The sequence below is a fragment of the Cebus imitator genome, unplaced genomic scaffold (assembly GCF_001604975.1).
Source record: "Cebus imitator isolate Cc_AM_T3 unplaced genomic scaffold, Cebus_imitator-1.0 Scaffold537, whole genome shotgun sequence".
NCBI classification, from domain to species: domain Eukaryota; kingdom Metazoa; phylum Chordata; class Mammalia; order Primates; family Cebidae; genus Cebus; species Cebus imitator.
In genome coordinates, this window is record NW_016107852.1 from 238,709 (window position 1) to 266,708 (window position 28,000).

The 28,000-nt window shown below is 41.7% G+C and overlaps 1 protein-coding gene across 15 annotated transcripts in view; it reads right to left on the reverse strand.

Moving 5' to 3' along the window:
* SEPTIN11 (septin 11) overlaps positions 1-27,804 on the reverse strand; it is an 88,203-nt gene extending 60,399 nt beyond the window's left edge. For 12 of the 15 annotated variants that reach the window (XR_005197746.1, XR_005197747.1, XM_037733544.1 and 9 more), the window contains exon 1: positions 26,928-27,804. Coding sequence is in view for 12 of the 15 variants with exons in the window: in XM_037733544.1 (XP_037589472.1) it covers positions 26,928-27,783 (856 nt within the window). In the remaining 3 variants the exon portion in view is untranslated. Of the gene's footprint in view, positions 1-26,398; positions 26,418-26,927 lie in introns of those variants that run through there. The other 3 variants (XM_017514784.2, XM_017514778.2, XM_037733545.1) reach the window with 2 other exon arrangements.
* Between the last annotated feature and the right edge of the window lie 196 nt (positions 27,805-28,000).

Genomic DNA, 28,000 nt, shown 5'->3' on the forward strand with positions numbered 1-28,000 from the left:
TTCTCTCACTGAATGCAGTTGCGCCATCTCAGCTTATTGCAACCTCTGCTTCCCAGGTTTAAGTGATTCTCCAGTCTCAGCCTCCCAAGTGGCTGGGATTACAGGCGCCCACCACCATACATGGCTACTTTTTGTATTTTTTAGTAGAGATGGGGTTTTGCCACGTTGGCTAGGCTGGTCTTGAACTCCTGAACTCCAGACCCAGCCCTTTGCCCTTTAAAAAACCTTCCCATTTAATCCTTATAACTTGTGAAGTAGATATTATTAGCTCCATTTTACAGAGTAGGAAACTAAAAGTTCAATTCATGGCAGAACCATCATTCAAACCAGTTTTTCCAGATTCCAAGTCCACCACCGCCAATACCCTAAACTGGACAACTGACTCTTTGCAAAGCACACCAACCTCCGCACACAGCATGCCTCCACCTTCAACTCCACTTGTCAAATCCTACTCATCCTCAAAGTTCCAGGCAAAATGCCACCTTCTTCACTAAGCCTTCCCTGGCTCCCTGAATTGGACACCATTGCTTTTTATTTTATAAAGGTCTGCTGTATTTAGGTCCTGGGTCACATCTTGCATCTAGCAGTACACTTTCAGGCCCACAAAACAATGTCTGTTTTCTGAGGACAGGAACCCTGTCTTATTGATCTTACTTTGAACTTTATATACCACAACATCACAAGTAGCCGGGGCCATATATTTAGGATGAATGAATGTAGCAACTTATTTCTCAAAGTCTATATAACCTGACTTCCCCAACCAAAAACAACTGCCATGGAGCAGCAACGCAGTGAGAGAGAGTCACGGGAGGGAGCATTCATCATGGGCTGGAAGGCCCATGGTATGTCTGATGGAGGAAGTGAAGTTTAAGAGGGCCCTTGGAAAATGGAGAGAAGAGATGTCAATGCACTAGCCACATGCTTCAGTATGAACCCTTCCCAACACGTAGCCACAATCAGCTGCGGGGAGGGAGAGACACGGTAGTGCAGAGGTCAAACGCTGTAGGTGTGTTTGCTCTCAGGAAGTAACTATTCTGCTAAAGTTCACAAGTATAAAGCTCTTATTTTATATATATATATATATATATATATATATATATATATATATATATATGGCAGGCACTAGCTGGGTACTTTACATAGGTCTCGTTTACTTCTCACAATCGCCTCTGAGGTATGTGCCATTATTATTTCGATTTTATAGTGGAGGTCAACGAAGCTTTAAGAGATTAAGCTGCTCAGGGTCATGCAGCAAGTAAGTGGTAGGGCCAGGAGTCAAAGTTAAGTGGGCTGCCTCCAAAGCTCAGGCCACTACTTTAGTAGAGCCTGGGAGCCTAGGAAAGTTACCTCTGGTCAACCTTTTATAAACCAGAGAGTGATGCATGTGTTGGCCATCAAGGGACATGCATGGCCCATCCAAGCACATCACACTACAGAAGTCACCAACTTCCAAGGTGAGAAATAGCTGGAGAGGTAGGTTGTCACGGTGCACAGGCCCTATTCCACCAAGTAAGAGCACACAAGGAAAGCAACGTGGGAACTACAGGAAGTGGAAACAGCAGGAAACAAGAGAAGGAAGAATCCAAGAAGAGACCTCCATCAACAACTGCTGGAGTGATGTCTTATATTTCTCACAGAAAAGAAGCCGAGCAAGTCTAACAGAGAGAGTACAGGTTAAGGTCAGGCAGCCTACAGCAATCACTCTTACTCTCTCTCACACTCATCTAAGAGCAAGGGTTATCAATTCTCCTTCCTTATTCTTCTCTGGCACGGCTATAAGAAACAGTTACAGAGAAAAATCAATCAAAACTTACATAGAAGATGCAAAGAAAAACAAAAAAGGATGCAGTTAGCAGTCCTGACTGACTAAAACCACATGACGAACATACCAGATATTCCTACCACTTCCTCCTTAGCTTCTTATGGACCACTGAGGAGCAAACACACATATCCTTGTATTACCAAAAACAAACAAAAACCATCTTTCAGTAGTATGGGCTAAAGAAGAAATCTTTTCTATATCTCTACCTACTATGCGCAAGGAACTGGTAGGCCATTTTATCCACTTAATTATCCTGAAAAAAAAAAGACCAACCTTTTGGGATAAGAGGACATATCCAGATTCACTCCTTCATCCTTTTTAGAGAAGGCTAAAAATGTTCATTACCCAGATATTAAAATTAGACTAATAAAAAAATATCAATTTACTGATGAAACTCCATTATCCACTTCTGAGCTTATATTTAAAAATAAGTCTTTTACAACTAGCAATATTTTTGCTCTCAGGGAAACTAATATTCATTATTTTAAAGCCTACCCTGAGCTAGGCATTAGTTGGTAATTTCACTTATGTTGTTTCACTTAATAAATACAATATTTACTTAGACCCCCATTTCTGAAGGCATTGTAATTATACTCACATTCCTTTACATGCACTTCTCTGCAACTTGCAATTTCAGAACAAATGTTCAACCACTAGCCACCATGGCACCAACATAAAATACCTGTTTTGCTGATTTCCTAACAATCCATGAGGTAATTACAAATAGTTTACTCAGGCCCTTGGAAATCATATTCAGATGTCATCTACTTAAGTAATAATATTTCTGTAAGTGTAACAAAGGGCAGAGCATTCTAAAATCAAACTATAAAAAATTCAAAGTCACATATTATTTACTGCCATATTCTCTCTCTCTCCAGCTTTTTACTATGGTTTAAATTTCTCTCCCACCAAAAATGCTTTCTTTAGAACACTATCCTCTTCTTTCTCTACCTCATTCCATATTATATTGTGTAGCTGGGCTTAACTACCTTAAGGCAAATAAGCATATACACATAAAAAACTACTTTAACCATTATATTCCATAGCTAAACATCCACCAGGGCTTCCAATCCTATTCCAGCTAGGCTGGCTATAAGTGACAGGGACCATCACTTCTCTGATTTTCAGTGTGATTATCTATAACATAGACGACTGGAGAGTCTTGCTCTGTCACCCAGGCTAGAGTGAAATGGCATGAAATCTGCTCACTGCAACCTCCATGTCCTGGGTTCAAGCAATTCTCATGGCTCAGCCTTCTGAGTGGCTGGGATTATAGGCATGTGTCACCATGCCTGGCTAATTTTTTTATTTTTAGTAGGGATGGGGTTTTGCCAGTTTGGCCAGACTGGTCTTGAACTCCTGGCCTCAAGTGATCTGTCTGCCTCAGCCTCCCTAAGTGTTGGGATTACAGGCGTGAGCCACCACACCCAACTAAGCACTCACATTTCTTACAAATGGCGGCTCACCATAAAATATCCAACTGCACTGAGGACCTAAGGTAACTTGATTTATTCTATCTGCAGGCTAGCTCCAACGGCAAGATTCTTTTCACTATAAATCAACCAACGTCCAGGGTCCTAAACACAAGATCAGTAACTAGAAGGGCAGTTTGGGTTTTCTCCACTGGGCAGTGGGAAGTGACCGAAGAATTTGCCTACAAATGACCTATCTAGAACACCTGGTTCTACTGTCCTTGGATTTGTAGTGTGAGCAAGTGTCAGGGGATTTGGCTCTAGTTCTGAGCCTATGGGTCTTAAGCAGGTCACTCACTCTCCTGGGTCTTGGCTTCTTTTTCTATAAAATAAAAGGGCTAGATGAGACTGTTTCTTTCTAAGTCCCTCCTGCTCTAACACTCTATGAAATGTCTAGCAACAAAAACTTGAAGTGGTTTTCATTTTGACTCCCTAGCATCCGGTACAGGGATTGGCAGAGTGTTGAGGCTCAACATGACTCACCAACCTTTAAACAGCAGACCAGTACCGTGGCAAAGGGGGTAATCTTAAGAAGGAAAGAGGACAACAGGAAAAGGAATTAGGAAGTCAACACAGGACATCTGGGATTTTTTATCCCAATTTCAGCTGCTAGTGGGTAGAACTCATGAACACCACCTATACGAGAGGGGAGACAACCCAATTCTTTAGGCTCAAATTAGGGGACAACATGTGAGTGATCAAAAGATCGCTGGTAAAGCACAGATCCAAAGCCAGAAGCCGTATTCTGGGGCTCAAATAAATCCTACTTCTCTACAGACCATAAAATGCCTTGACTTATGAGGAAAGGTAAAAGTGATATCAAATCACCAAAACTATTAGAGATAAGAATATAAAATGTCAGTGAAGTGTATTGAAATAGTACCGGGACCACCACTCTGGAAATAGTGGATTACTGCTTTACATCTCTAAAACTAGCTAATATTCAGAAGGTATTACTGACATGCCAGGCACTGGTCTAAGGTGCATAAAATGTGTTAAAGTGTACATTCTCACAGATGTGGAAACGAAGTCACAGAGATACAAAGAAATTCACCCAAGGTCTCAGAGCAAATAACATGGCCTGGATTTTACCCCACCTTAACACTATGAAATTATACCTGCGAATCACTTCAGAATATTTACAAATAAACAGATTTTGGTTTCTCTGCTGTTTGCTTAATTCGTGTCACACAAAAAGCAGGAGGCAAATTTTCACCAAAATGGAAGGTTGTGTTTGGGATGGTCTGAGGAAATCCATGCTGAGCTGTGTGGAGAGCTGAAAGGCTGATGAAGAGCCCTGGGAGAGGGCCCTCCTCTGGGCATCAGTGGCTGAGCCGGCTCCCTCGCCCTGCGCTGTGCGGATGCTTCACGCACACATATGCTGTACCGTGCACACAGGCGCTGCAAGCCACAGCCAGTCCCCTCGCACCACAGTGACAAGTGCATTTCTCTGGACCTGACTGACTGAAGGGATGCTGTGGAACAAGGCTGGGGCTGGGAAAGAGAGGCAAACCCCTCTTTCGCCCTGGCAGGTGGCAGCAAAGTGAGTGTAGAAACGCAGGGACCCACGGAGAGATGGCACTTTGGCTTTTTTTTTCCCCCACAGGGTTTTGGTTTGTTTTTTTGAGACAGAGTCTCACTTTGTCGCCAGGTGCCAGGCTGGAGTTCAGTGGCACAATCTCGGCTCACTGCAACCTCCGCCTCCCAGGTTCAAGCAATTCTCCTGCCTCAGCCTCCCGAATAGGTGGGACTACAGGTGCACGCCACCATACCCAGCTAATTTTTGTGTTTTTAGTAGGGATGAGGTTTCACCATGTTGGCCAAGATGGTCTCGATCTCTTGACCTCATGATCCACCCACCTCGGCCTCCCAAAGTGCTGGGACTACAGGCTTGAGCCACCGTGCCCAGCCCCCACAGGGTTTAAGTGATAAAGTCCTACAGAAACTTTAAGAGCAACTAACTCTCCCAGGGTGTGCCAACAATACTTGATTTAAAGCAAAACAGGCCCCATCACTGACTTCAACTACTCACCACTCGGTTTCTTCTCATCTACTTTCTATTTCTTAAAATGTGTTAACAATCACATTTGGGCAGCTGTGAGATAAGAAAGAACTGACTTCAATCCTGGCACCATTTACTTGCCAGTTGTGGACTTTGGGAGAATTAATTAGCCTTTCTGAGCCTGTTTTCTCATCTGTAAAATGGCATAATTATGGCATCTACTCATAAGACTGTTGACGGAATGAGATCATGTATAAGAAGTGTTTAGACACAGTGCCTTGCAGAGTGATTGCCCAGTATTATTACTTATTATTGTCTTGATAAGAGAATTTTAATCTATAAATCAGAAAATAACCCAGTGAAAGGAGTATTAAAATGGGATATCTCCCCCAAAACAGCAAACATTAACAACCTTAGTTAACGACCCTATCACTAACTTAAGGTTTCCCTTGCTTGTTTTTCATCTAGCTCAGTTTGTACTCAACTGCTAATTACAAGTTGGGTGTTAATTATCTCATAAACATTTCTTCAAATCACAGAGCATTAATTGCCTGCCCCAACTAAAAAGGCTGGATTCCTAAGTGTTCTTCCTTTTCATGCCTTGGGTTCCAAGCTCTTTGCTTTGAGTTGCTTCTAATTTACTAGTTCAGGACGTCTCCCACTGAGTGAATGAACTGTGTTTCTTAACAGTTGCTATGTTCTTGCCCCCTCTAAACCACCAAGCAAAAGACAAAATAGTAGTTAAATATAATTAAGTGAATTTCAGTGAAGAGTGATCTAGATTTCTAAAACAAGACACCAAAAGTACAAACCAAAGAGAAAGGTGACACAGTTAGAACTTCTGTATAGCAAGACACCAAAAACAAAAGTATAGATACATGACTGGCTAGGGGAAGATATTTGCATATATAATAAAGGATGAACCTCAACAAGATAAAGAGAAATAGCCCAATTGGTGGGGTCGGGGGTGGGTAGTGGAGGAAGGTAAGGATGTGAATAGGTTATTTGCAGAGAAATAAACATAAATGGCCAATAACCATATAAAAAGATGTCCACCCTCACTAACTCATGATAGCTGGGATCATAATGCCCTGGAGCTTACGGTATCTTGTGGAGCCACTGGCCATCTTTAGTTAACAAGCACTTTTTTAAAAATAGCTTACATCCTCATATTTTAAAAGGTCTGTTTTTAAAAGACCATGCAGAGCTGTATGGGGCATTTGTGACATCCCCGTGGCATTTTATACCTAGACCTTCACCATGTTCTTTAAATATGAACAATGTATCAATGAATAGCTCCAAAGTTGTTTTAATTTTAAAGTGGTTTCCTTTTTCCTGCTTTCTCAAGTGAATACTAGAAGTTCATAAAGTCTTGGCATCTCCATAAGTGTTGTGCTTAAAACAAGATTCAAAGGTCACAATTAAAAAGTACTTAGCTAATCCAACCTCCTCAATATTCTGTTCCACAATATGTAGTAAGGTTTAAGCGTTAAAAATCAGTGTTTGTTTTCACCAATATACATTGCAGACATGTCTGCATGAAGTCCATGTGCTATTCTTAAACTTAGTATTCAAATCTCAATATTTTAGGTGATAGGCTCAAAGAAAAGAAAAAGCCTCTCCATAATTAATATTAAAAATAAAGCAGCATGGACTAGTGTGATAAACACTGGTTGGGAGTCAGAAGTAAAGACTCCAGCTCTGCCACACTTTAGGGGAATGACTTTGGGGCAAGTTACTTCTGAGCCTCTATCTTTACTTGTAAAATGTATGTAATATTAACATCTCATAGGTTTGGTATATTAATATATCGTAGGTTTTTAGTGGTTTCAACTGAGATAATATGTAAGCACCTAATATAGTCTTTCCCACATTAAGCAATTCCATCGTAGAAAATATTCAAAATGTTATTCTCTATCAATTCAATGTCAATTTTGCTAGGCATTTATATATGTTTATATAAGACATACATACAGATATCACATATAAACTTTTAAAATGTAAACAGTTATTCTTGTTAAGATTCCTGTTTCCCCACTTCCACGGGACAAAGATATCTAATGAATAACCACCTCTCACATTATTATTTCTAGAACTTTCATCAAGCATGTTGGTAGTTTTCTAGAAGCTAGTAATGAAAATGCTGAAAGAAACCCACTAATTTCCATACAAAACAGCTTCAGGAGTCACTGCTATACACATAATTTTAATTACTAAGAACAATAAGCCCAGGGGAAGATCCTGAATATAGCCTTAAAGAGAACTACCTATACCATTTACAGCACCACCAGTCACTGCAGTATTTTCTGATTGATAGGAGTAAATTATATTACACTCTGTCTGAAACAAATGGTATGATCTGAGCAGCCCAAGGTTGAGAAAAACTGGACTGAGACTAGAAAACAGGTGAAATGAAAATGAAAATCTTAAGCCAATTCATTCCATGTCTTCGTTTCTCAGCCCTTCAAAGCCTCCTGTTGTCAGATGCTCAACCACTAAATACTGATAACTATAAGAATTCCTGAGGCCAGGCATGTGTGGTGGCTCACGCCTGTAATCCAAGCACTTTGGAGGCCAAGGCAGGTGGATCACCTGAGGTCAGGAGTTCAAGACCAGCCTGACCAACATGGTGAAACCCTGTCTTAAAAAAAAAAAAAGAATTCCCGGAGAAAATTTAGGAGATCTTTAAATTCTTTCTTCTGCAATCTCCTTCTAGGATGTTTTGCTACAGTAATGTTTTCTGACTAAGTCTTTCTCTATAGCAAGAGACCTGAGCCTGTAAGTGCACAATTACTTTTGAAGTATTTACTGAATAACTTCCTTTGTGCTAGCCACTACTCTATGCTGTGTTTAAGATACAAAAATTAATAAGGCGTGAAAACTATTATGGTACAACACGATATCTTTGGATTACAGAAGCCTAAGTAAGTGGGAATTCAGAAAACTAGTCCTCCTAACTCTGCCTGGCTGAGTCCTGAAGGATGACTAGGTAGAGAGACTGGAAACAGGCCAAGGAGAAAGGCATTTAAGTGAAATGCAGAAGCAGAGAGGTAAAGGAAGGGGACAGACACAGAGCCCAGCAGGGAGCCTAATGGAGCCTGTAGGAAGAGAGGCATGAAGTCTTGGAAGGGCATGCATGCCATGCTGGGAGCTGAGCCATTATTTATTCTAAAGGGAACAGAAGGATGGAAGGGCATTTTTGCAGAAATAAGAGAGAAAAAATAGATTGAGTCTCTCCGAAACCTTTTTTCTTTTGGAAAACCCAACAGAAGGGCCCTTTAGAACTACAGTTCATAAATAACTATTATGAAATGCTTTTTAAGAACTGGAGTAAAGCATTTGAATTTTTAACTAATAGTCAGAAAAGGGCTAGAAATGTCAGAAGTGAATTTTTAACTAACCCTCTGGTTTAAAGTAGTAGAGAAAAATCCCATTACTATGTTGCTGTTTGTGATGGCTCCTTGGTTGTGTTTATTCAGCTGTGATACACACTAATCTTTACGAACCATGAAGTTGGTAGAATTTACCCTACTCCTATCAAATGGATTGTGTGAATTTCTTTTTTCTAATTTCTTAAGAAAAATTAGCATGGATATATTTATTATTCCCTTGATGCCCAAAGTCAAAGATTTAAATCATTTGGAGCCTGAAATATGATTCAGAGTTCCCAACATTTTCTCAAATTTCTCTGTAACTTTCAAAGTGAAGTTCAAATGGCTCATATTTTATACTTATTTTTGTAATATCCAAAATGCTAAAATGCCACTTCTTTTAAAAATTGGTTTGGCCAAATAAATATTCAGTGGATTCAATTTAGAAAACCAGCAAAATAAAAGGTCTGAAGTTCAATAATGCTCTCTTTAAGCTCATTCACTCTGTCTCCCACATCAGAATTAGGATATAATTATAATAAGGCAATGTTTTCAAGAGTCCCAGATCCTCAATGCAAGTTGTAATATTAAGAACTACATATGAAACTATTGTGCTCTTGACCAAGACTGAGCATGAAAAGCACTTCCACTGCCAGCTCGCTTCTGTTGGCCTGAAAAATTAGAGACAAGTCCAGCATCTGACTTTAGCTAGGAAGTCTTTTCTTCAAGGCAAGAAGACTATGTTTCAAGCCAAACATAACATGTGGGAAGAAGACTATTCCACATGTACACATGGAACCTTTAACTTCCAATTCAACATTCCTCAGCAAAAATGCTCCAGCATAAGAGTATTTGAGCAGAATAAATTGAGAGGGGTGGAATATTCAATGATCATTTAAAATGCCATGGATTTCTTTAAGAATAGGAAGATACCTCAATACTCTTTATTACCATTTTGTTCAAGCTGCCATCTTCAATCACATGAAGCTACCATTTTTGTAGCTGAGAAATGGCTGGATATCAACTTTCATGTGGTTCAACCCCCGCTAGGACATTCTGTAAAATTAAGAGCAATTTTGCCACACTTTCTTCTTTTACTGTTAATGATCTCACTGGCTTTTTGCTTCTGAAAAAGGTTATGAAAGAGTAGGCTTCTGAAGAGTCTCAAAACTCATACAAAACAACATTAATTTTATCAATAAAAATGTTCCAATAATTAGAATGACAGGCTAAATTCACCTTTTAAAAGATGTTTTCTAAACAGTGTGCTTATAAAACGTGCCTTTTTTTGTTTTTCTAAGACTCTAATTGTCACTAATAGTTCCTGGAAGATGCATTTTTGTGTAGGCAGGAAGAAGAGAAAAAGAAAGGAGGATGCTGGGTTTCAGCTGTGCAGGGAAGGATTAACAAGAAATTTAAGCCTCAACTTAAGTCCTTAAGCCTCAATAAGGATTAATGGGAAACTTAAGCCTCAATTCCCCAGGCCTCAGTTTCCTCATCTTAAAGGAAGGTCCTTGATTAGGTGACCTTTGAAGGCCCTTCTGGCTCTAGCACGAATAATGTACTGTATTGGAATTTGGTAACAGACTTTATTCTACCTATATCCACTTCCATTCTGTATCATCCCACTGCCAAATTCATAAATAATTTCATGGCCTGTAGGAACAGCCACTAACTGTCATTGGAACTCAACCAAAAATAGAAAATCCAACCCCATTCACTATATATAGCACGTTTTTGCGGAGCCACATTCGCTTGGCTACCACGCACTCTAGAATTCCTCCCACCCCCTCAGCTGTGGGCCTGCTCACACCACACGTCAACTTTCGGTTCTCCCAGTTTGCTCCCTTATGGTTAGACCGGTGCTGGAGAGATCCTCTTACAGAAACAATTCAAAAGTTTTGATGTTGTCTTCAACCAATCTATACATGTTAATATCAGAGTTCAAGCACTTGCTTTGCTTGTATTTTAAAAGCAGACATATTTTCCACACACATACAAAAAAGCTTAAATTGTTCAAATGTTAAATCATTCTAAAAGGCATACCAAAAAACCTATTAATGGTTCCTTTATTCAAATACAAGAAAAACAACTAAATTTATTTCCAATGGAAAACAGATCTCAAATCGGCAGACTCAACCTACAAATGTGTTTATGTGACCCACACAGTATTTTTAAAACATTTAGCTGCCAACATTATTAGACGTGGAAATTTCACATCAAATTCCAAATGTCCATCTTCCTTTGAAAAATTGAAGACTGTAGAAGCAGCAGGCCCCCATTTCCTAGTCAGAGCCAAGAGGTGGCACGTGTTTTTCCAGCAGTTTAAAGAATGTGAGTTGCCTTTTTGGTACTTTTTCTCCCTCAAATAAATGAACTAAATAATGAACCTCATCCATAGATGCCTTACACATTTGCCTCCCTTACTATCATCTTACCATGCCATGAATAATTCAAACAGAACCTAATTGAAGCTTACCAAAACTGTATATAAACCACTGGCCATTAACTAAAGAGAAAGCTAGGTAAATTTCTATTATTAATGTCATAGCTATATCATGTTAAGCACTTCTTTTTTTCTGGTTTTTTTTTGTGTGTGTGTGATGGAGCTCACCCTGTCACTCAGGTTGCAGTAAAGTGCTATAATCTTGACCCACTGAAACCTCTGCCTCCTGGGCTCACGCAATTCTTGTGTCTCAGCCTCCCAAGTAGCTGGGATTAAACGTGCAAGCCACCATGCCTGGCTAATTTTTGTATTTTTAGTAGAGACGGGGTTTTGCCACGCTGGCCAGACTGGTCTTGAACTCCTGACCTCAAGTGATCCACCTGCCTCAGCCTCCCAAACTGCTGGGATTACAGGCCAGGTTAAATACTTTTCTCACTACAATAAAGTGTAAGCATTAACTGAGATCTAGATTACATAATTTTTTTGAGACAGGATCTCCCTCTGTCACCCATGCTGGAGTACAGTGGCGTAATGTCAGCTCACTGCAACCTGAAACTCCCAGACTCACGGGATCCTCCCACCTCAGCCACCAGAGTAGCTGGTACAACAGGTGAGCACCACCACCCAGCTAATTCTTGTATCCTTTTGTAGAATGGGGTTTCGCCATGTTGCTTCAGCTGGTCTCAAAGTCCTGGGCTCAAGTGATCTATCTGCCTTGGCCTCCCAAAGTGCTGGGAATTACAGGTGTGAGCCACCATGCCTGGCTGATTACATGAATTTTTAATTTTCTTTTTCAGGATGTATTATTGTTAGATTTAAATTTGGTCTATTATAAAATCATTGCAAAATCTCTAAACTTTATACATTAAAAAAAAATTCAGCTATACTCATCTTGTGGCCTCTTTGCTGAAAATAGTTGCTGTATTTGCCTAATCAGGTCACTGTCATTTTAAAAGCCTTAATAGTTTCCTGTCTCTATCCTGCATGGAAAACACAGGGTAACTGATTTGACCAAATATCTTCCTAAATCATCTTCTTAGCCCTACTGTGGATTCAATTGTCTCTTATCAAGTGGAGAAAAGACTCATTTCATGAGAGAATTATTTGCAAAACTAGCATAAATCTTGAGTTGTGGTCACATTAAAATGTAGGGCGCTAACCAACTCCTTACTCTCTCTACTCACCATGGAATAAAGCAAACTGGACTAAACTGCAACACAGATGATGGGATGAAAAACAGACTTTTCCTCTCTCCCAGGAACATGGCTAACAAAAGCCTAAGGGAACACAAAGGGCAGACTCTACTAAAGACAGAACCATGTAGAAGAAATGGCATCCTCTTATAGCTGAAGGCTTGCAGTTGTTCATCAGAATGTTGGCGAAAATTTCAACATAACTCTTTTGCTAAACCACATTATCTTTTTCTATCAATAGACAGCTGAGCCAAGCCCTGAGAGCATTTCTGATGATATAAGATCCTTTTACCATCACAAAACCATTCCCTTTAAATCCTAAGATCCCATGTATAGGGCTCCAAATTTAGAATATACATATTCTGCACTCTATCATGAGAGAAAATCATTATTCACTCCTAAATTAAACCACAAAAGCATAGCAACAATTCTTGCTTTATGTTGTGAAAAAAAACTGCACTTTTAAATATCATTGGTGCAACCATTATTTCCTTCAATGTGTCTGTTCATATAACTAAAATGTGCTTGCCACACAAGTTTCTTTTAGAAACAGAAAAATAAAGAACAAGTATTTCCTTTAATAAATTAAATATTATATAGGCAATAATATATACAGCAATATTATACCACCAGTAATAGGCATACATTCTAAGCCTAAATTTTGAAATGGAGACTCGCTCTGTTGCCCAGGCCGAAGTGCAGTGGTATTATTTTGGCTCACCGCAGCCTCTGCCTCCCAGGTTCAAGTGATTCTCCAGCCTCAGCCTCCCAAGTAGGCTGAACTGCAGGTGCACACCACGATGCCCAGCTAATTTTTGTATTTTTGGTAGAGATGGGGTTTCACCATGTTGGCCAGGCTGGTCTCGAACTCCTGACCTCAGGTGATCTGCCAGCCTCAGCCTCCCAAAGTGTTGGGATCACAGGCGTGAGCCACCACACCCCGCCTGATAAATGTCCTTTATACTATTAATGACAAAAACATTTCTCTCTAACAAGGGTATCTACAATGCCAAGCAAGCAGACTTAGGCATAATATCTCTGCTCTCAAAGAGGTCATAAGAATCTATCATTCTAAAAGCTAGGTAGGAATGACTTAGCAATGTCAAGTTTTAACTCAGTGGGTCAGTCATTCTGGCAAGTATGGTATATGACGGGAAGCACTGGGCCACTTGATATGAGCTCAAATCAAGTCACTTCTCTCTGGAGCTAAGCTTTCTGAGACTAGACTAAAATGATCCTGAGCTTTCTTTCGACCTTTTAAACGTCCCATGACTCTACAGCACTGGTTATTCAATAAAGCTCAATGATAAATATTGCAGAGAAATAATGGTTTAAGTGTTTTAAATTATGCATAAACCCAAAGTTCAAGATAAGCACAGGTAGGTGAGGGCTGGCACAGTAACTTCCATCTGAATTCAAACTTGGATTTTTTTATGATGATGATGATGATGGTGATGAAACAGCTCATGCGTAAAGAGTATCACCTAGCTGTATACTCATGACTTCATCTTTGTCAAATCATAACTTTTATCATCCATAGACTTCATCTTTTCTTTTTAAATGACAGATATATTTGAAGATCCTCCGGTATCTCCGCCTGATGCCTTTCATTGCCCCTCTGTCCCCTGGTCAACAGCTTGGCAAAAGGAGATCAGACAGTGCCTGAAATTCACTTCAAAATAATTTGGGAGAAGTGAGGTAATAGGTTAGAGAGGGGAGGGAGGAGGCGAGAGAGAATGTTAAATAGATGATATAAGATTGGCCACGAATTTAAATGGGAGGGGGAGATGAAAAAAAAAAAATGGCCAGGAATTCATAATTGGGCTGGGTGATGGGACAGAAGGGCTCATTATACCATTCTCTCTACTTCTGTATATGTTTGGAATTTTCATTAATCAACAAAAGTTTTTCTTAGAAAAAAGAGAAAGATCAGACTATAACTACTTCTGCACTATATTCCTAAGCTGCCCTGTACAATATCATAGCCACTTGCAACATGTGGCTATTTAAGTGTAACTTAATTAAAATTAAACAAAATAAAAATTTTAGTTGTACAGCTAACCCAGCCACATTTCAAGTGTTTAAAAGCTGTATTTGGCTGGTGTGGTGGCCGCTATGCAATAGTAGAATATGTTCTATCATCGTGAAAGTTCTATCTGACAGCAGTGTTCTGCAGCCTAGAGTGGTATTTTCCACACGGCAGAAGAGGATGGAAACAACAGTCAGAAAACACTTGGCCTTAAGATCACCAGTGTTTACTTTGGGGAAGTCTGAGTCCTGATCCATCAAAAAGGAGGTGAAGGTGTTGGGTCAAGAATAATATCCAACCAATGCACCTCAAAAAGTTGTTGTGAAGATCAACTTTTACCCACTGAAAATGCAATCACAGGAAAATATGTGGAATTGCACAATTTCAATTAGGAAACCACAGCAGTGTGTGCAATGGGTTTAGTGCCAAAACCAATGCGCAAGTGAAAACATTCCAGAAGTATATTTAAAAAAAAAAAAAAAAAAAAAACCCTGAAATCACACATTTCAACCTCAAATTTGTTAAGTTTTCTCCTCCCACTCCCTTTATTTTGGAATAGAAAAACAACTTTCTACTTGCTTTTTTAACACATAATTTTTTCATGGTTGGGATTAAAATTAAATCAAATTGCTGATGGAAGATTAGCAAAGGATAGCTGGAATGCACCATGTGGGCCAAAAAGCCAATGCACCTGAATAAATGCAAAGACCCAGGAACCAAGTGGTCCCAAATTTTCTCTACCCATAAAGAGAGAATTTCTGCTTCCCAGACAGATTGAGTACATCTTTGAGTTATCCATTATCTCGTGTAGGGGGTGTGTGTGTCTGTATGTGCACCTTAAAGAAATAATTTAAGGGATCACTAAAATAACTTTGCCTTTCCAAAATGAAATTATTTTGCTTCCAAAATCATATTTCCCCTTATTCTAGACTAACATAAGAGAAACTGATTAAACAGGCAACATTTCTAATGTCCTTTTATCTCTAAAGCTGGTATCAGGAAAAAAAAAAAAAAAAAAACTGATAACCAGTTACATCAGGGTGCAAAAGGAATTAAATATAGGTAATGCCAAGTGACATATGTGCACCTCAACCCAGGACAAACCAGTAATTCTCCTCAACCTTTTTTCCCGTTTTCCCATGTGGGGATAATTCCATACACACAGTGATCCTCGTCCAGGGGGCACATGTGTTAGAATATGCGAGAGTTTTGTTAAATACAACTCCCTTAATCTAAGGCTATTAGAAGCAGGAGTTGGACATTTTATCTTAAAAGGCATTTAAAGATTGAGATTTTTAAAACACTAGTTATAGCCGAATACCTAAACATACATTCATTCACCAGTTTTTTGACAAAAGGCCAAGGCTTTTTCGTCATAATAGATCACAGTAATTTCAATAAGGCTGTCTTTCCAGCACAAACCCACAGGTGTCAACTATAATTTCCAGTTAGTTTATTTAATGTAGAGACAGAATTTAAAAGTGTTTTCAATGCAATTTGAATGCAGGCTCTTTTTAGATTCTTATATTTTTTCTCTACCTTTTTGTAATTATCTTACATATATTTAATTCACAGCAGCTTTATTTCAGCAAAATTTTTACCTTTAATAAAACTTTCCAAAGCATCTCATTTAGAAGCAATTCAATTTTTGCCCTTATATTTCATAGATTCACAAACCATTAAATTAAATTAGGCGATCATGATGATTACAACTAGTATAAGCAGGTTTGAAAACAAACAACTGACCCAGTAAGCATACAACTCTGTTGGCAGGTGCAGAAATGCATGTGCAGCTCTAAATAGAACACACAGTACAGACAGTTCCCACTTAGGATGGTTCAACTTATGGTTTTGACTGTCCAATCGTACAAAAGTGATATGCATTCGGTAAAAACCATACTTCAAGTACCCATACGACTATTCTATTTTTCACCTTCCATACAGTATTTGGTAAATTATCTGAGATATTCAACACTTTATTATAAAACAGGCTTGTGTTAAATGATTCTGCACAATTGTAGGCTAACGTAAGCGTTCTACACTTTTAAGTAGGCTAGGATTAGCTCTGATGTTCAGTAAGTGAGGGGCATTAAATGCGTTTTAAATTTAGATATTTTCAGTATAATGTGTTTATCAGGACATAACCCCACTGTAAACTGAGGAGCATCTGTACTAGTCCACTAGTCAAAACCATGTGGAATGCTGTGGGCAGTCAGAATGTTTTGTAAGGGAAATAGAGGGCACAAATTAATCTGTCAGTAAGCCTGAAAACATTCCATCAGGATTCTAATAAAACTTCCCAATTCCCTTCGGTGTGTCTTTTTTATCCTTGCCTTAAATTAAAAAAATAAATTTTGAAAGATAGCCTGGGAAGAAAAAAAGCTGGAAGTTACCTTTCAAGGGTCCTTGAATCACATAAGAGATGGGAAACAAAATGGGCCTTATTCTTTCTGAATGCTAAGCCAAGTTCCTCATGTTTACTAAGAAAAAGCATTGGGCTGAATACTGGTTAAAAGAGTCTGACAAGATCCTCCCAGTGATGGAGGTTGAGCATGATCCTAGTCTCAGCCTTCCCTCCCCAGCTACACTGTAGGCTTTCCAACAACATAAAGCACAGGGCAAGAAACACAGAAGGTCCTCAAATGTCCAACTGGTTGATGGTGCACCATCACAAATGATTTGAGAGAGGAGGTGGGAATGACGTCCTGATAACTGGCCCCTGAATTCAAACCTTATTCCAAGAGTTTGAACCTTAGTGACAAGGAGATCCATTTTCCAAAGACAAATTTTGGTTCTGGTTTAGTTTGGTGGGAGAGTGGAAGGATGTGGTTTTGACATCGTCACTCACGCATGGTGTTGGCTGGAGCTCAGTATTTGTTGACTTAATGAACAGGAAATAGGAAAAGCCACTGAGGAATAAAAATGTAAGTTCTTCAAGAAAGAAGGAATTTAGCAATATTCAGCAGTATCCCCACCTCTCCAATATCCTTATATAAATCCCATTACACAAAGTCAATGAAAGTCTTCATCACCCCCAGCTTTGACTGGGTCAGAAAATCCAATTTAGACTTGGTCCTTTTCACATAGATTAAATGTCAGCTTTGGAGCAGCAGCTAGTGGTGGCAAATTAATTATTAGTAATTTTGATACCTGAGACCTCATCTTAATTATCTGCCTTGATTTCATAAAACATCTTGGAATTTTAGTTTCTGAAGGAGCAAATTTGATTATCAACAGTGAAAAGACTAAATTATTTAGAGGGCTCAGAGAGAAAACTGTGCTTCAACTTCAGACAATCCAACATTCCCTAGTGGTTAAGAAGTTGACTAAGGATTGGAAAAGGCTTTGAAAACAAAGATGCATATAACAGATAAATAATCAAATTATTCTATCAGGCCAAAGTACTAGTCTTAGACTGCCTACCTATGTAAGTCAAACCAAACACCTCGAAGAATGAAAGCAAAGGTGACAAATGTGAGGAGAATCTAAAAATGAATCGGCTTGGTTTATGTAGTTTCCACGACATTCTCAGAAACTGCCTCTGGGCTAGGCTTACACAAAGTGCAGTGATTATTTGAACAATTCTCTTAAAAACTCTTGGGGTACATTAAAAAATAACTAAAAGAGTATAATTAGATTGTTGGAAACACAAAAGATAAATGTTTGAGGTGATGGACACCCCATTTACCCTGATGTGATTATTACACATGCATGTCTGCATCAAAATATCTATTGTAACCAATAAATACATACATCTAATATGGGCCCACAAAAATAAAAAATTTAAAATAAATAAAATAATCACTCTTAGGGAAATACTTAGGTTAATTCCTATCCTTAAAACTGTTCATTAAATTAAAGCTAATTAAAGTTGTTTCTTTTTACCCCACTTTTCTCATCTATACAGACAGTATAAGCCCAAAACTTTCTGATATTTTTTTCAAACCAGTTTTAAGCTTTGTCCTAAGTTCACAGCTCATGTACCAAAACCATAATTTCCCCCATTCACAGTCCTAGAATATAAAAATGCAACTGACTTGAAATGGATAAATTAAACCAATGATAGAACAAAATAGACACTACAGATTCAGAAGCAAGCAGTGCCACCCTGAGAGACTATGAGAGTCAGCTGAGAAGCCATGTAGACCTCACCACCTTCTATGCTCCATCAATCATAGGGTTGCCCCCCAGGATGGCAACTTCTTTGGACATCTAGATGTGCACATAGGTCTGTATAGCTAAGCAGAACCCAACTGGCGATGGCTGAGAAGCCTGGGGCAGAAAGTGGAGGTGTGAGGTCTACACCTACTGGAGGTTGACACAGCACCAGCCAGGCAGACACACGTCTTAGCCAATAGGTCTTGTCCAATTTATCTGAAGGGTGAATTTTCACTTATTGAGTCAAATGCTTATTGATGGGGGGTACACGACGTACAGTCTTTCCCCTTAAGTCAGGCTACATAGACTAAAAATACATGAATGTGGCCAAGGGTGAGCAGAACATATTGCTTATGGTAGGTAATAAAGTTTTTTGTTTGTTTTGTTTTGTTTTTTATGTTCACAATTATATTTGACAGTTACTTTTTTTAAAAGGTAACTTAAGGAAAGGTGGAGTGGGGGACTCCAGAGCACTATGTGGATGACGCATAAGTATTGCCAGCAATTCAAATAAATAAAAATCACCAAAATTTTGGTGATTTGTGGGTGGAGGCATCATGGAGGGTATGCTTGATCTGTGCCTCTAAGGTGTGTTCTGATTAGAAAATGGGAAGCCTGTGTGGTTCAGGGGTGCAAGAGAAGGGGCAATTGCTCAGCTCCTACTGGAGTGGGGTGGGGTGGCAGTTCTGGTTTGAGCCTGGTCTTCAGTATAAAACCATTACTATTTCAGCACCATTTCCCTGAGATAACTTTTATTGAGGACGAATGTTCCAGGCAGCAGCGTAAGCACTATGTGCCTACTAACTGGTTTAATCTGTAACTCTTTGAGGGTAGTACTGTTACAGTTTTACAGAGGAGGGAAGTAACTTGCCTAAGGACACAAAGCTTGCTAAGTGGTAAAACTGATACTCTAGAACCAGAGCAGCCTGGCTCCAGAGTCCACATTCTTCACCCAAATGCTACACACTACGGCCTCTCAGTAGAGAGAAAAACAGAACAAGGGAAAGAAGGGTGCCATCTGATTCATCTGCATTTAGGGACAGATGGCTGGGAAAGGTCCAAAGGGCCAAGGTCCCAAGGGAAATCATTCTGTCAAGCAGCTGGATGTCCTAATGGCCTCAACCATTTCCCAGAGAGTACAGTTCCACAGCTGAGGCCACCAGAGAGCAGCACAGAGGCCTTTCAGGTACTAGCCATCACTGACTTGATGGTGCCATCCCTGGAAGCTCATCACCAGCGAGTAGGAGCAATCACACTCTGCCTTCAATTCACTGTGGCTGCCTAGCTCTTCACTCACTCACTCTCACTCTGTCTCTCTCTCTCACACACCACACACACACACACACACACACACACACACACACACACTCTACTACGCCCAGCTAGAATCATAGCAGGCCAAACAGAGGGAGAAAAATCCTTATAGACAGGGATACAATTTTAAAAATAAAGACTCTGCTTCATAGTAGATTCCTTAACTAGGAATCTAGCCAACTGTTATTATTCAAAATATTCACTGCCCTCCCTAGAGGAAGATTTACTTCCCCAGCCCATGGCCCTGAAGCCTAGCCAAGTGTCTTTCAGAGCCATCCTTTGCAAGAGGATTCTCTATCCTCATCCTTTTGAATTTAGGAATGACCATTTACTTTGGCCAATACAATCTGCATATAAGTGACCCATCTAAGAGCTTGAGAAGCCAGCTCAGGGTTCAACATGTCTCTTTGTCCTCTGCCACCAGGCTGTCAATGCCCAAATAGAGGACACTCTCTCAGCCTGGGTCCTGGAGGCAATGTAGCATGCAGCAGACTTCAGAGGATGGAACAGACAAGAACCCTGCATGAGAAATAAACCCTTGCTATGTAAGCCACCAAAACGAGGGGCCAATTTGTTACTGCAACATTATTTAGCCTAACTGACTGAATCAGATGAAGAGGTCTTCTGTATGCTTGTTGGTCTAAGAGCCTTTGGTTCCAAAGCCTAGCTCTCCCACAAAATCTCTGCACCAGATTAACTGACAACTTCTTCCTGCCTCATTTTCCTTCTCTATATTACTTCTCAAGTATTTTGTGAGTATGAAGTGAGAATTGTCTTGACAGTAACTTGAATAGAATAAATTTTAAAATCAAGATGCTGAACAAGCTTCCTGTGCATAGAAGTTTTTGGCCAAGCCTTTTGCCCCCCAACAGCAGGTCGGAGTAAATTTAATGAGTACCTTAATGAGATTCACAAAATTTATACTGGTATGAAGACAGTACTCAAGGAGATTAGATGATTGAAAACAATATGAAATCTTAAGGAAACCCTGGCTTTTAACAGGCATTTCTCCTGTTCTCATAAAATCCGATGAGTTTTTAATTTCCTTTCGGATAACACCAATTGCCACTTGAAGTCTGAGGTGGAAGAAGTACTACTATCTTCCCCCCAGCCCCACCACTCTCTTCAGGACTCAGTTGCTCAGGTCTAAGAAAATAATAACTTCTAGTTCCGTATCCTGAGGAAAGGCTGAATGCACAAAACTAGGCAGAGGAAGATCCAGCATTGTCACTGTCATATGTTGTCACTGGTCCCTTCTTCTCTGTGTCCTCTATCAGTCTTTGTTTCCTCTATTCTTTAAGGGCTCAATTTGGGCATGAAAGGAATCAACTCCCCTGATCTTTTCTCATGTCTCCTACTGAATCCTGAAGAATTAGTTTTTCCTGCAGATTTTCCTCATCTTCCTTCAATCAACTTCAAGGATCTGAGATATCTTAAGTTGTGGGCAAAGGGTGGATGGAATATAAACCATTTAAAGAGCTACACAGAAAATGCATGCCTATAAGAATGCACCACACAATTCAGTCTCTTCCCACATTCTCAGCTTCTTGTCTGTCCACTTTGCCTACCCGACCCTAACACTGACGTACCAGCTACATTGGATTTCTTTAAGAGTCTCTCCCCTCACTTCCAGAATTTGGCACAGGCTGTTCCCTGGGCTTGGAACACTTCCACAGCCACCTCCCCATCTTCCTTTCCTTGCTAAATCCTATTGCTTACTCAGCCTTTAGAGAGATTTCATGAGAACAGCAAGGACTGCACTCAAGTAGTCACCATCATAATTTCAGTATCTGTATACAGAAGGTACACAGAAATGTCTGGTAAAACAGTGGGTTGAAAAGCCAAGAAAGAGTACTGATGTGTTAGGTTGTTCAGGATGTTGCTGTTTTTCAATTTCTAACTTATCTTATTATTGTGCTTCCGCTTCTGTAAGAGAAATACTTAAAAAAGAAAAAAAAAAAACAAACAGTTCTTCCCAAAGGAATGTTACTTATCAAAAACTACCAAAAACAAGCAGGTAAATTTTAGTGTTATGCTATATATATTTTCATTTCCTTTTTGCACAATAAAAATGCAAAAAAATAAATCACATATAGAAAAGAACAAAGGTCCTATTTGTCAGATACCAAAGATGTTCCTTTTAGAATATGGTCTCTTTCCTACCTCTCCACCTCAGCCCACCCCTCTCTCAGTGTTTCATACTCCATCCCACCCAGTCACAGTTCAGCAGGTGGGCAGAATGTATCCACACAAATGGACTTCCTGTGCCATTTGCCTTGAGCAATGTGCTCACACTCACTGGCATCAATCCTAAAAAGAGGTGGCTCTCGTGCCTTGGCTTTGTCATATCAGGGAACACACTCCTGGTTTTTATCTCAGGCCAGGCCTCAGACAATATGAATTTTATTTTAGATCGCCCAGCAAATTCCTTTTAGAAGTCTGTATCACCTTAGCCCAAATATTGGTTTTATGTTCAACAGCAGCTGCACTGATGGGCTGCCAGCAGGCATGAGTGGGTCAGGGGAAGTATTGTTTAGTTGGGAGTTTTCTGTCAATCCAGATTTAAAAAGGGGAAGGGGGAGGGTATCAATTATATTGCAAAGTATATCTCCTTGGGAAAAAGGAAAGAAGCTTTTGATCTGTTGGGTTTCATTTAAATAACGGTTCAGCTTTGCTGACCCCATTTGAGACAGGTCTAGCTAAGACTATGAAAGATGGATCCCAATAAAACAATAAAATCCAAATGCGGCATCTAACCCCAACCAAGTTTAGAGTCCTATAAGGAGAAACACAGGAACAGGAAACTCTGTGGCCTGCTCTACAGTTTAAATAAGATGATCATGCTCAGTGTGACATCATCATTGGGTAGAGTATAAACACTTGGTCTTTTGGCAATCAATCAAGCAGGCCATCCAAATCAAGGAAACAGCAGAGTCCTACAATCATTTGTTCCTTTCACAGACATAGGATGGCTCATGCCCAAACACTAAGCATCCATTTCCTTCATTCTAACAGTATTCAAATGGTCACACAGGACTCATTCAGGCACACAGTTTGGTTTCTAGGTAGCAGTTTATACATGATGGGTTTGCTCAAAAAAAGTGATGAAATAGACCAACCACCTAAGAGCTGTTATATCAAGATTGTGGGATATGGGCAGTTTTGTTCTTTTAATCAATTCCTTGGCTTTACTTTTCACTGTAGTATAGACGCATAATTTTTAAAGAAGATAATTTAAAAGATAAAATTAACAGCTTTCAAAATATTTAAAAAGGAGAGATTATTGTACCTCAGACGCTTCTTGCATTCCTTAATAATTGCTTACAGAGCCTCAGTGTGTATAATTTATATCACTGACCAAAGAGTTCTAATTTCTGAAAACCGACCTGAGAAGACAGCCTCTTTATTGTTTAGGTGCCTCCCCCTCCCCGGAACCTTTCTGGGCTCCACTCATGCTTCTCCAGGCACACTAACCACAGCCATCCATCTGGGGCCACATCTTCAAGTCACAAAAATGGCAATTTTATAACTTGAGAAAATAACATTTTATTGGCAGTACTCCTCCCCTTCCCACACTCCCTGCCCTTGAAGATGGACCTCGTCTTTGGGAATCATCTATAATTATTTCCAGACAGATATGATCCTTCACCTGAATCATATTTGCTGAGTCAGCAATAGGCATATAATTCCTTCTCTCCCAAATGATTTAAACATTTACATTGAAGTTGGTCACTTTAATACACCAAATCTCTCAAATAATAAAGCTCCAGGTAAGAAGAAAATGTCTTGTCCACTGCTATATCCCCAACACCTAGAATGGTGCCTGACACATAGCAGGTGCTTAATAAATTGTGTTAAATAAGCAACTGGAAACTTGGTTTTCTATTTCCTTCAGCTCAACAGATAAAAGACCAATTAAGTGCATTTACTGAAGGATATCATAGCGAAATCTGCACCACCAGAAAAGTTTAAACACATACTTTTTGTTAGGGATAAAGTAAGAAATATTTCTGCACTGGGGAGCAGGCTAACCCAAGTGACCTCTAAAGTTCCTTTCAACTCCTAGAATCTATAAACTGATGACCACCACAGCTTAAGACAGTCGATCAGCTACTTAAAGCCTGATTCCCAAGTAGAGTCAATTGCCATGCTCTGTTTAAAATAAAGATAATAGCTGTCCTGGGACTTGGACGCAAAAATACTAATTCATCCAAAATGCAGACACATCCCTTGGGGGTAAAAGGTTCTTGCTAATCATCAGTTACACTAGGCAAACAGCAGACGTGCTTCAGGGTCCTTAGGACTAAGCCCAAAAACCATCAGTGGGGAAATGGAGAAGCTAGGGATCAAAATTAAAACTGAAACAGTATCACACTAAATCGTAGCTTTTGTTTTGCAGTCAACAATAAATCCACTTAAGAAACATCTGAATTTAGCCTCGATGTTTGAATGGTTTGTAACAGAATATAACTATTTCACAAGACAGAAAATAGTGCATTTGACAAGTAAGCTTTTTTTTCCCCACTAAAATGTCATATTTACCTGGGATATCACACTCAGATATTCCCATTCAAGAATATCAAAAATTCTGGGTAAGTTATTCAGATTACATTTTTCTTCAGTCTGGAGGGGAGAGGTAGTCAGTTTATAAGGAACGGGGATATGGTCCTGTTGTCCGAAATAACTTGTTTTAAAAAATCTAATTAAAGGAGTAACTAGGGAAACTCCATTCACACATAAATCAACTTTGAAGTGGTTCTTTTCCCTCAGCGCACCTTCCTTTCTTTTGGGGAAATCACAGAATAAGTAAAGAAATGGGGGAGGCAGAGAACGCTAAAGAAGCAGTGTAGATTCCATGGAGCTGTGTCTGAAGCATGTTCCCCATTCACTGACTTTGTTTTAAAGCCATAACTGCAGAGACCACCCTTAAGACAGTAACCCAATGAACAAAGTTAAAGGATTCAACAGTTCTTTGTGAAACATGATCACACATTTTCTGTAGACTTTTCAACTTTATAGTCAATTCCTGACCACCCATACGTTCGGTTTCCAAAAGAAAAGCCTTCTGTCTTTGGACTGTAATTTAATTTTAATTCCAGGGAATGCGCAGAAAGAAGTCACTCCTTCTGTACACATAAACTTAAAAAAAAAACTCCTCTATTATCTGAAGATGGAGGTCTAACATAAGAATTCTGTGGGATTAAGCTCACATATGGTTGGCCCACTTGGTGTTGGATATGATTATGGCCACACAGCTAAACCTTAAATCCACATATTGTTTCCATTTAATTGACATAGATTAACTAATTTGTAGAAAATGTGCAGCTGATTGTTTTTTCCACCTCCTCCAACCCTCAAGAATGCACCAGCAACAATAGGTATTACTGAAAAAGACACACACCCCCAGAAAATATTTGCATTCCTAAACGCTTGTCAATGTATCTAAAGCAGGTATTATTTTAGTTGTCGGAATCAATGCCTTGGTAATAAGCACAATGGGGAGCACCGGGGAGAGCAATTTAACCAGATAAACTTGAGCTCTATAGACCTCAATTTTCTCACCAAAAATAAAAGGACTAGCCCAGAGACTATGCAAATTCCCTCAGTAACAATAATCTACATGTGATCACTAATTATCAAGAGCACAATTTATGTGCAAGAGGAGATTAGAATTCTTAGAAGAGCATGTCATTAAATCGTAGAATTGAAAAGGCCTAAAAGACAGTTAAGATTCGATACTACCACTGTGTTTTCTGAATGCTGAAAACGTCTTTGAACGCACCGCGGGAAGCCCAGCCACCAAATCGAATTAGAATCAGCAAAGGGACCCATGAACTTCTCTCGAAGCGATAGGGTGCAAAAGGCGCATATCTAGAGAGGAGTTAGGCGGGGAGAGTGGGAAGAGTCGAAAGCCTGAGAGCACAGCCTTGCATTTCTGGGGTTTCGGAGCTTCCAGTATCTCAGTAAGTCTTTCCTCTGTAACTACAAAATCTCCCGAGCCACCACCTGCAGCTGCACAGTTGTGGGAAAGGGAAGAAGAGAAAGGAAAGAAAGAGGAGGTGGTAGACGGGGAAGGACCTCGCCCGAAGCTCCCCCAAAGCCAGTAAGGCGAGAGTGGACTGTGAACACCGACGAAGAAACGGCGAAAGGGAAAACAGGACTCCGCCTTTCCCACCCATCTTGGCTCCTTTCAATTAAAAGCAAAGGCCGCCGCCGCCCCTTCCTCCGCCTTTCACACGAGGATGCGGAGAGGCCACTGAACCGCACCCTCGGAGTTCCGCTCCCCTCCGGGCTGGCCCCGAGGCGCGGACCGAATCTTGTACCCCAGTAGGCGCGGCGCCCTGGCCCACACACTCGGGGCAAGGGTATCCCCTCCCTCCCACTCTCCTCCCTCCCGCCGTGGGGCACTCGATTCTTCACGCACCCGCCCGCCCTTCCTCTTCCTCGCGTCTCCGCCTCCTCGGACAGCCGCCCCCGGCCTTTCAGCCGCAGAACATTTCAGTCCTTCCACCCACACCACAAGGGAAGCTCTAGAAAACTTTGTGTGTGTTATCCGGGGCTTTGTCCATATCCTGGGCAGGGCCCACTCACCCGGGTGGATGCCCGAGGCTGTCCGCGATCTCACAATGCGCTGGGGAAGCCACCACGGAAATCCCACCCCTCTGACCCGCTTCTACTGCCATGCCACACGCAGCGCTTCAGCTTGCAATTCCCATGCCCTGAGCACCCCTAGGCGAGGGGGAGTCGGGAGGAAAGCCCCGAACCCGGCGCCCTTCTGGCTGTCACGAGGGAAGAAGTGCGCGGGCAGAGGGAGGAGGCTGAGACACGCCGCGCCTCAAAGAATCCTTTTAAAGGGAACAGAGGAGAGGGGTCCTTTTTCTTTCGCATCCCCAGAAGCAGGGCGCTACGAGGCGATCCACTGCTGCATCACGTAGCTGAGCACCTGGGTTCCTCGCCCCGACCCCAGATGCGCGCCCAAATTCATGCACACACCCACAGTCGCCGCCGCCGCCTTGGGGCCGAGCCCCCGCCCGGCTCCCCCGTGGTCCCCACCGCACCAGCCCCAGAGCAGAGACCACCCGGCGCCAGAAGGCGAGGGAGGCGAGGCCCCAGCACTCACAGACGGTCTCCCCACGGCCACGGCCATAGCGGCTGCGGCACTGGCTTCGGCTGCGCCTGGGTGCTCTCCGCCGACTCCGGCTGCTGCTAGCGCTCGGGATCCAACTCGCCTCCCTCGCGCCTCCCTCGCGGCTGCGCTCTGCTTGCCCGAGTCCCGCTCTCAGCCAGCGGCATCTGCTCCCCCCACGCCGCCGCCCCTCCCGCTTTATTAGAGCAACATGGCCACCCGCCTGGAAGGGACCATTCGCTTCCCCAGGAAGGGGTGTGAGCCTGCGCGCCCGGCCGCGGTGGTGGGCGGGAGGATGGGAGGATGGTGGGCGGACTCCGAGCCTGGCTCTGCGGGGCAGGCAGCAGGGCTTGACCTCCCGCCCCCATATGACCCTCTCCGATGGCGAGGAGAGGCCCCCCAGCCTGGGTGCTGGCCGCCACCCCCCGCTCCAGCAGGTGCTGGAATCCGAGTAAAAGCCTGGGCGCGAGCTCCCAGCCCCGGGGCCCGCCACGCGCTCAGCCAAGCTGGCGGCTACAGCGGCCGCAGGGAGAAGGACTGGCGGCTGGAAGAAGACGGGTCGCAGAGACAGCACCGGGCGGAAAGTTAACCCAGGTCTAGCACGCCCCACTCGGAGGAGCCGGCCTGGAGGGGGCTGCAGACCGCCTGGCGGAGCGGTGGGCAGCGAGGTGCGGCCGGGCGGCCCCCACGCCCCCATGAGTGAAGAGTTTCCCCTCCGCAAGTCTTTCCTTCCCACGCGGGGGCCGCCCGGCCGCACCTCGGTCGCCCACCGCTCCCGCTGAGAAGAGAGACTCAAGGACAGGCAGCTGGAAGCTGTCAGTGTGGTACGGGACCTGACAGGGGATCGCATTGGAGAGGAAGTGGCCGTAGTAGTCGCTGCTGCCTGCGGGCGACCCAACCGCCGCCTGCTTGGGACGAAGAAAAAACGCCTCTGCTGAAGAATTAAGGCAGCCATTGGTTGCTCTACAGCGTGGGGACCGAGGCGTTCCCCGGGTGTCACTGGAGTGGTCATACGTGGGGGATCAGCCGACTTCATTAGGCTGGCGACAGACCTGGCGACCCCGAGG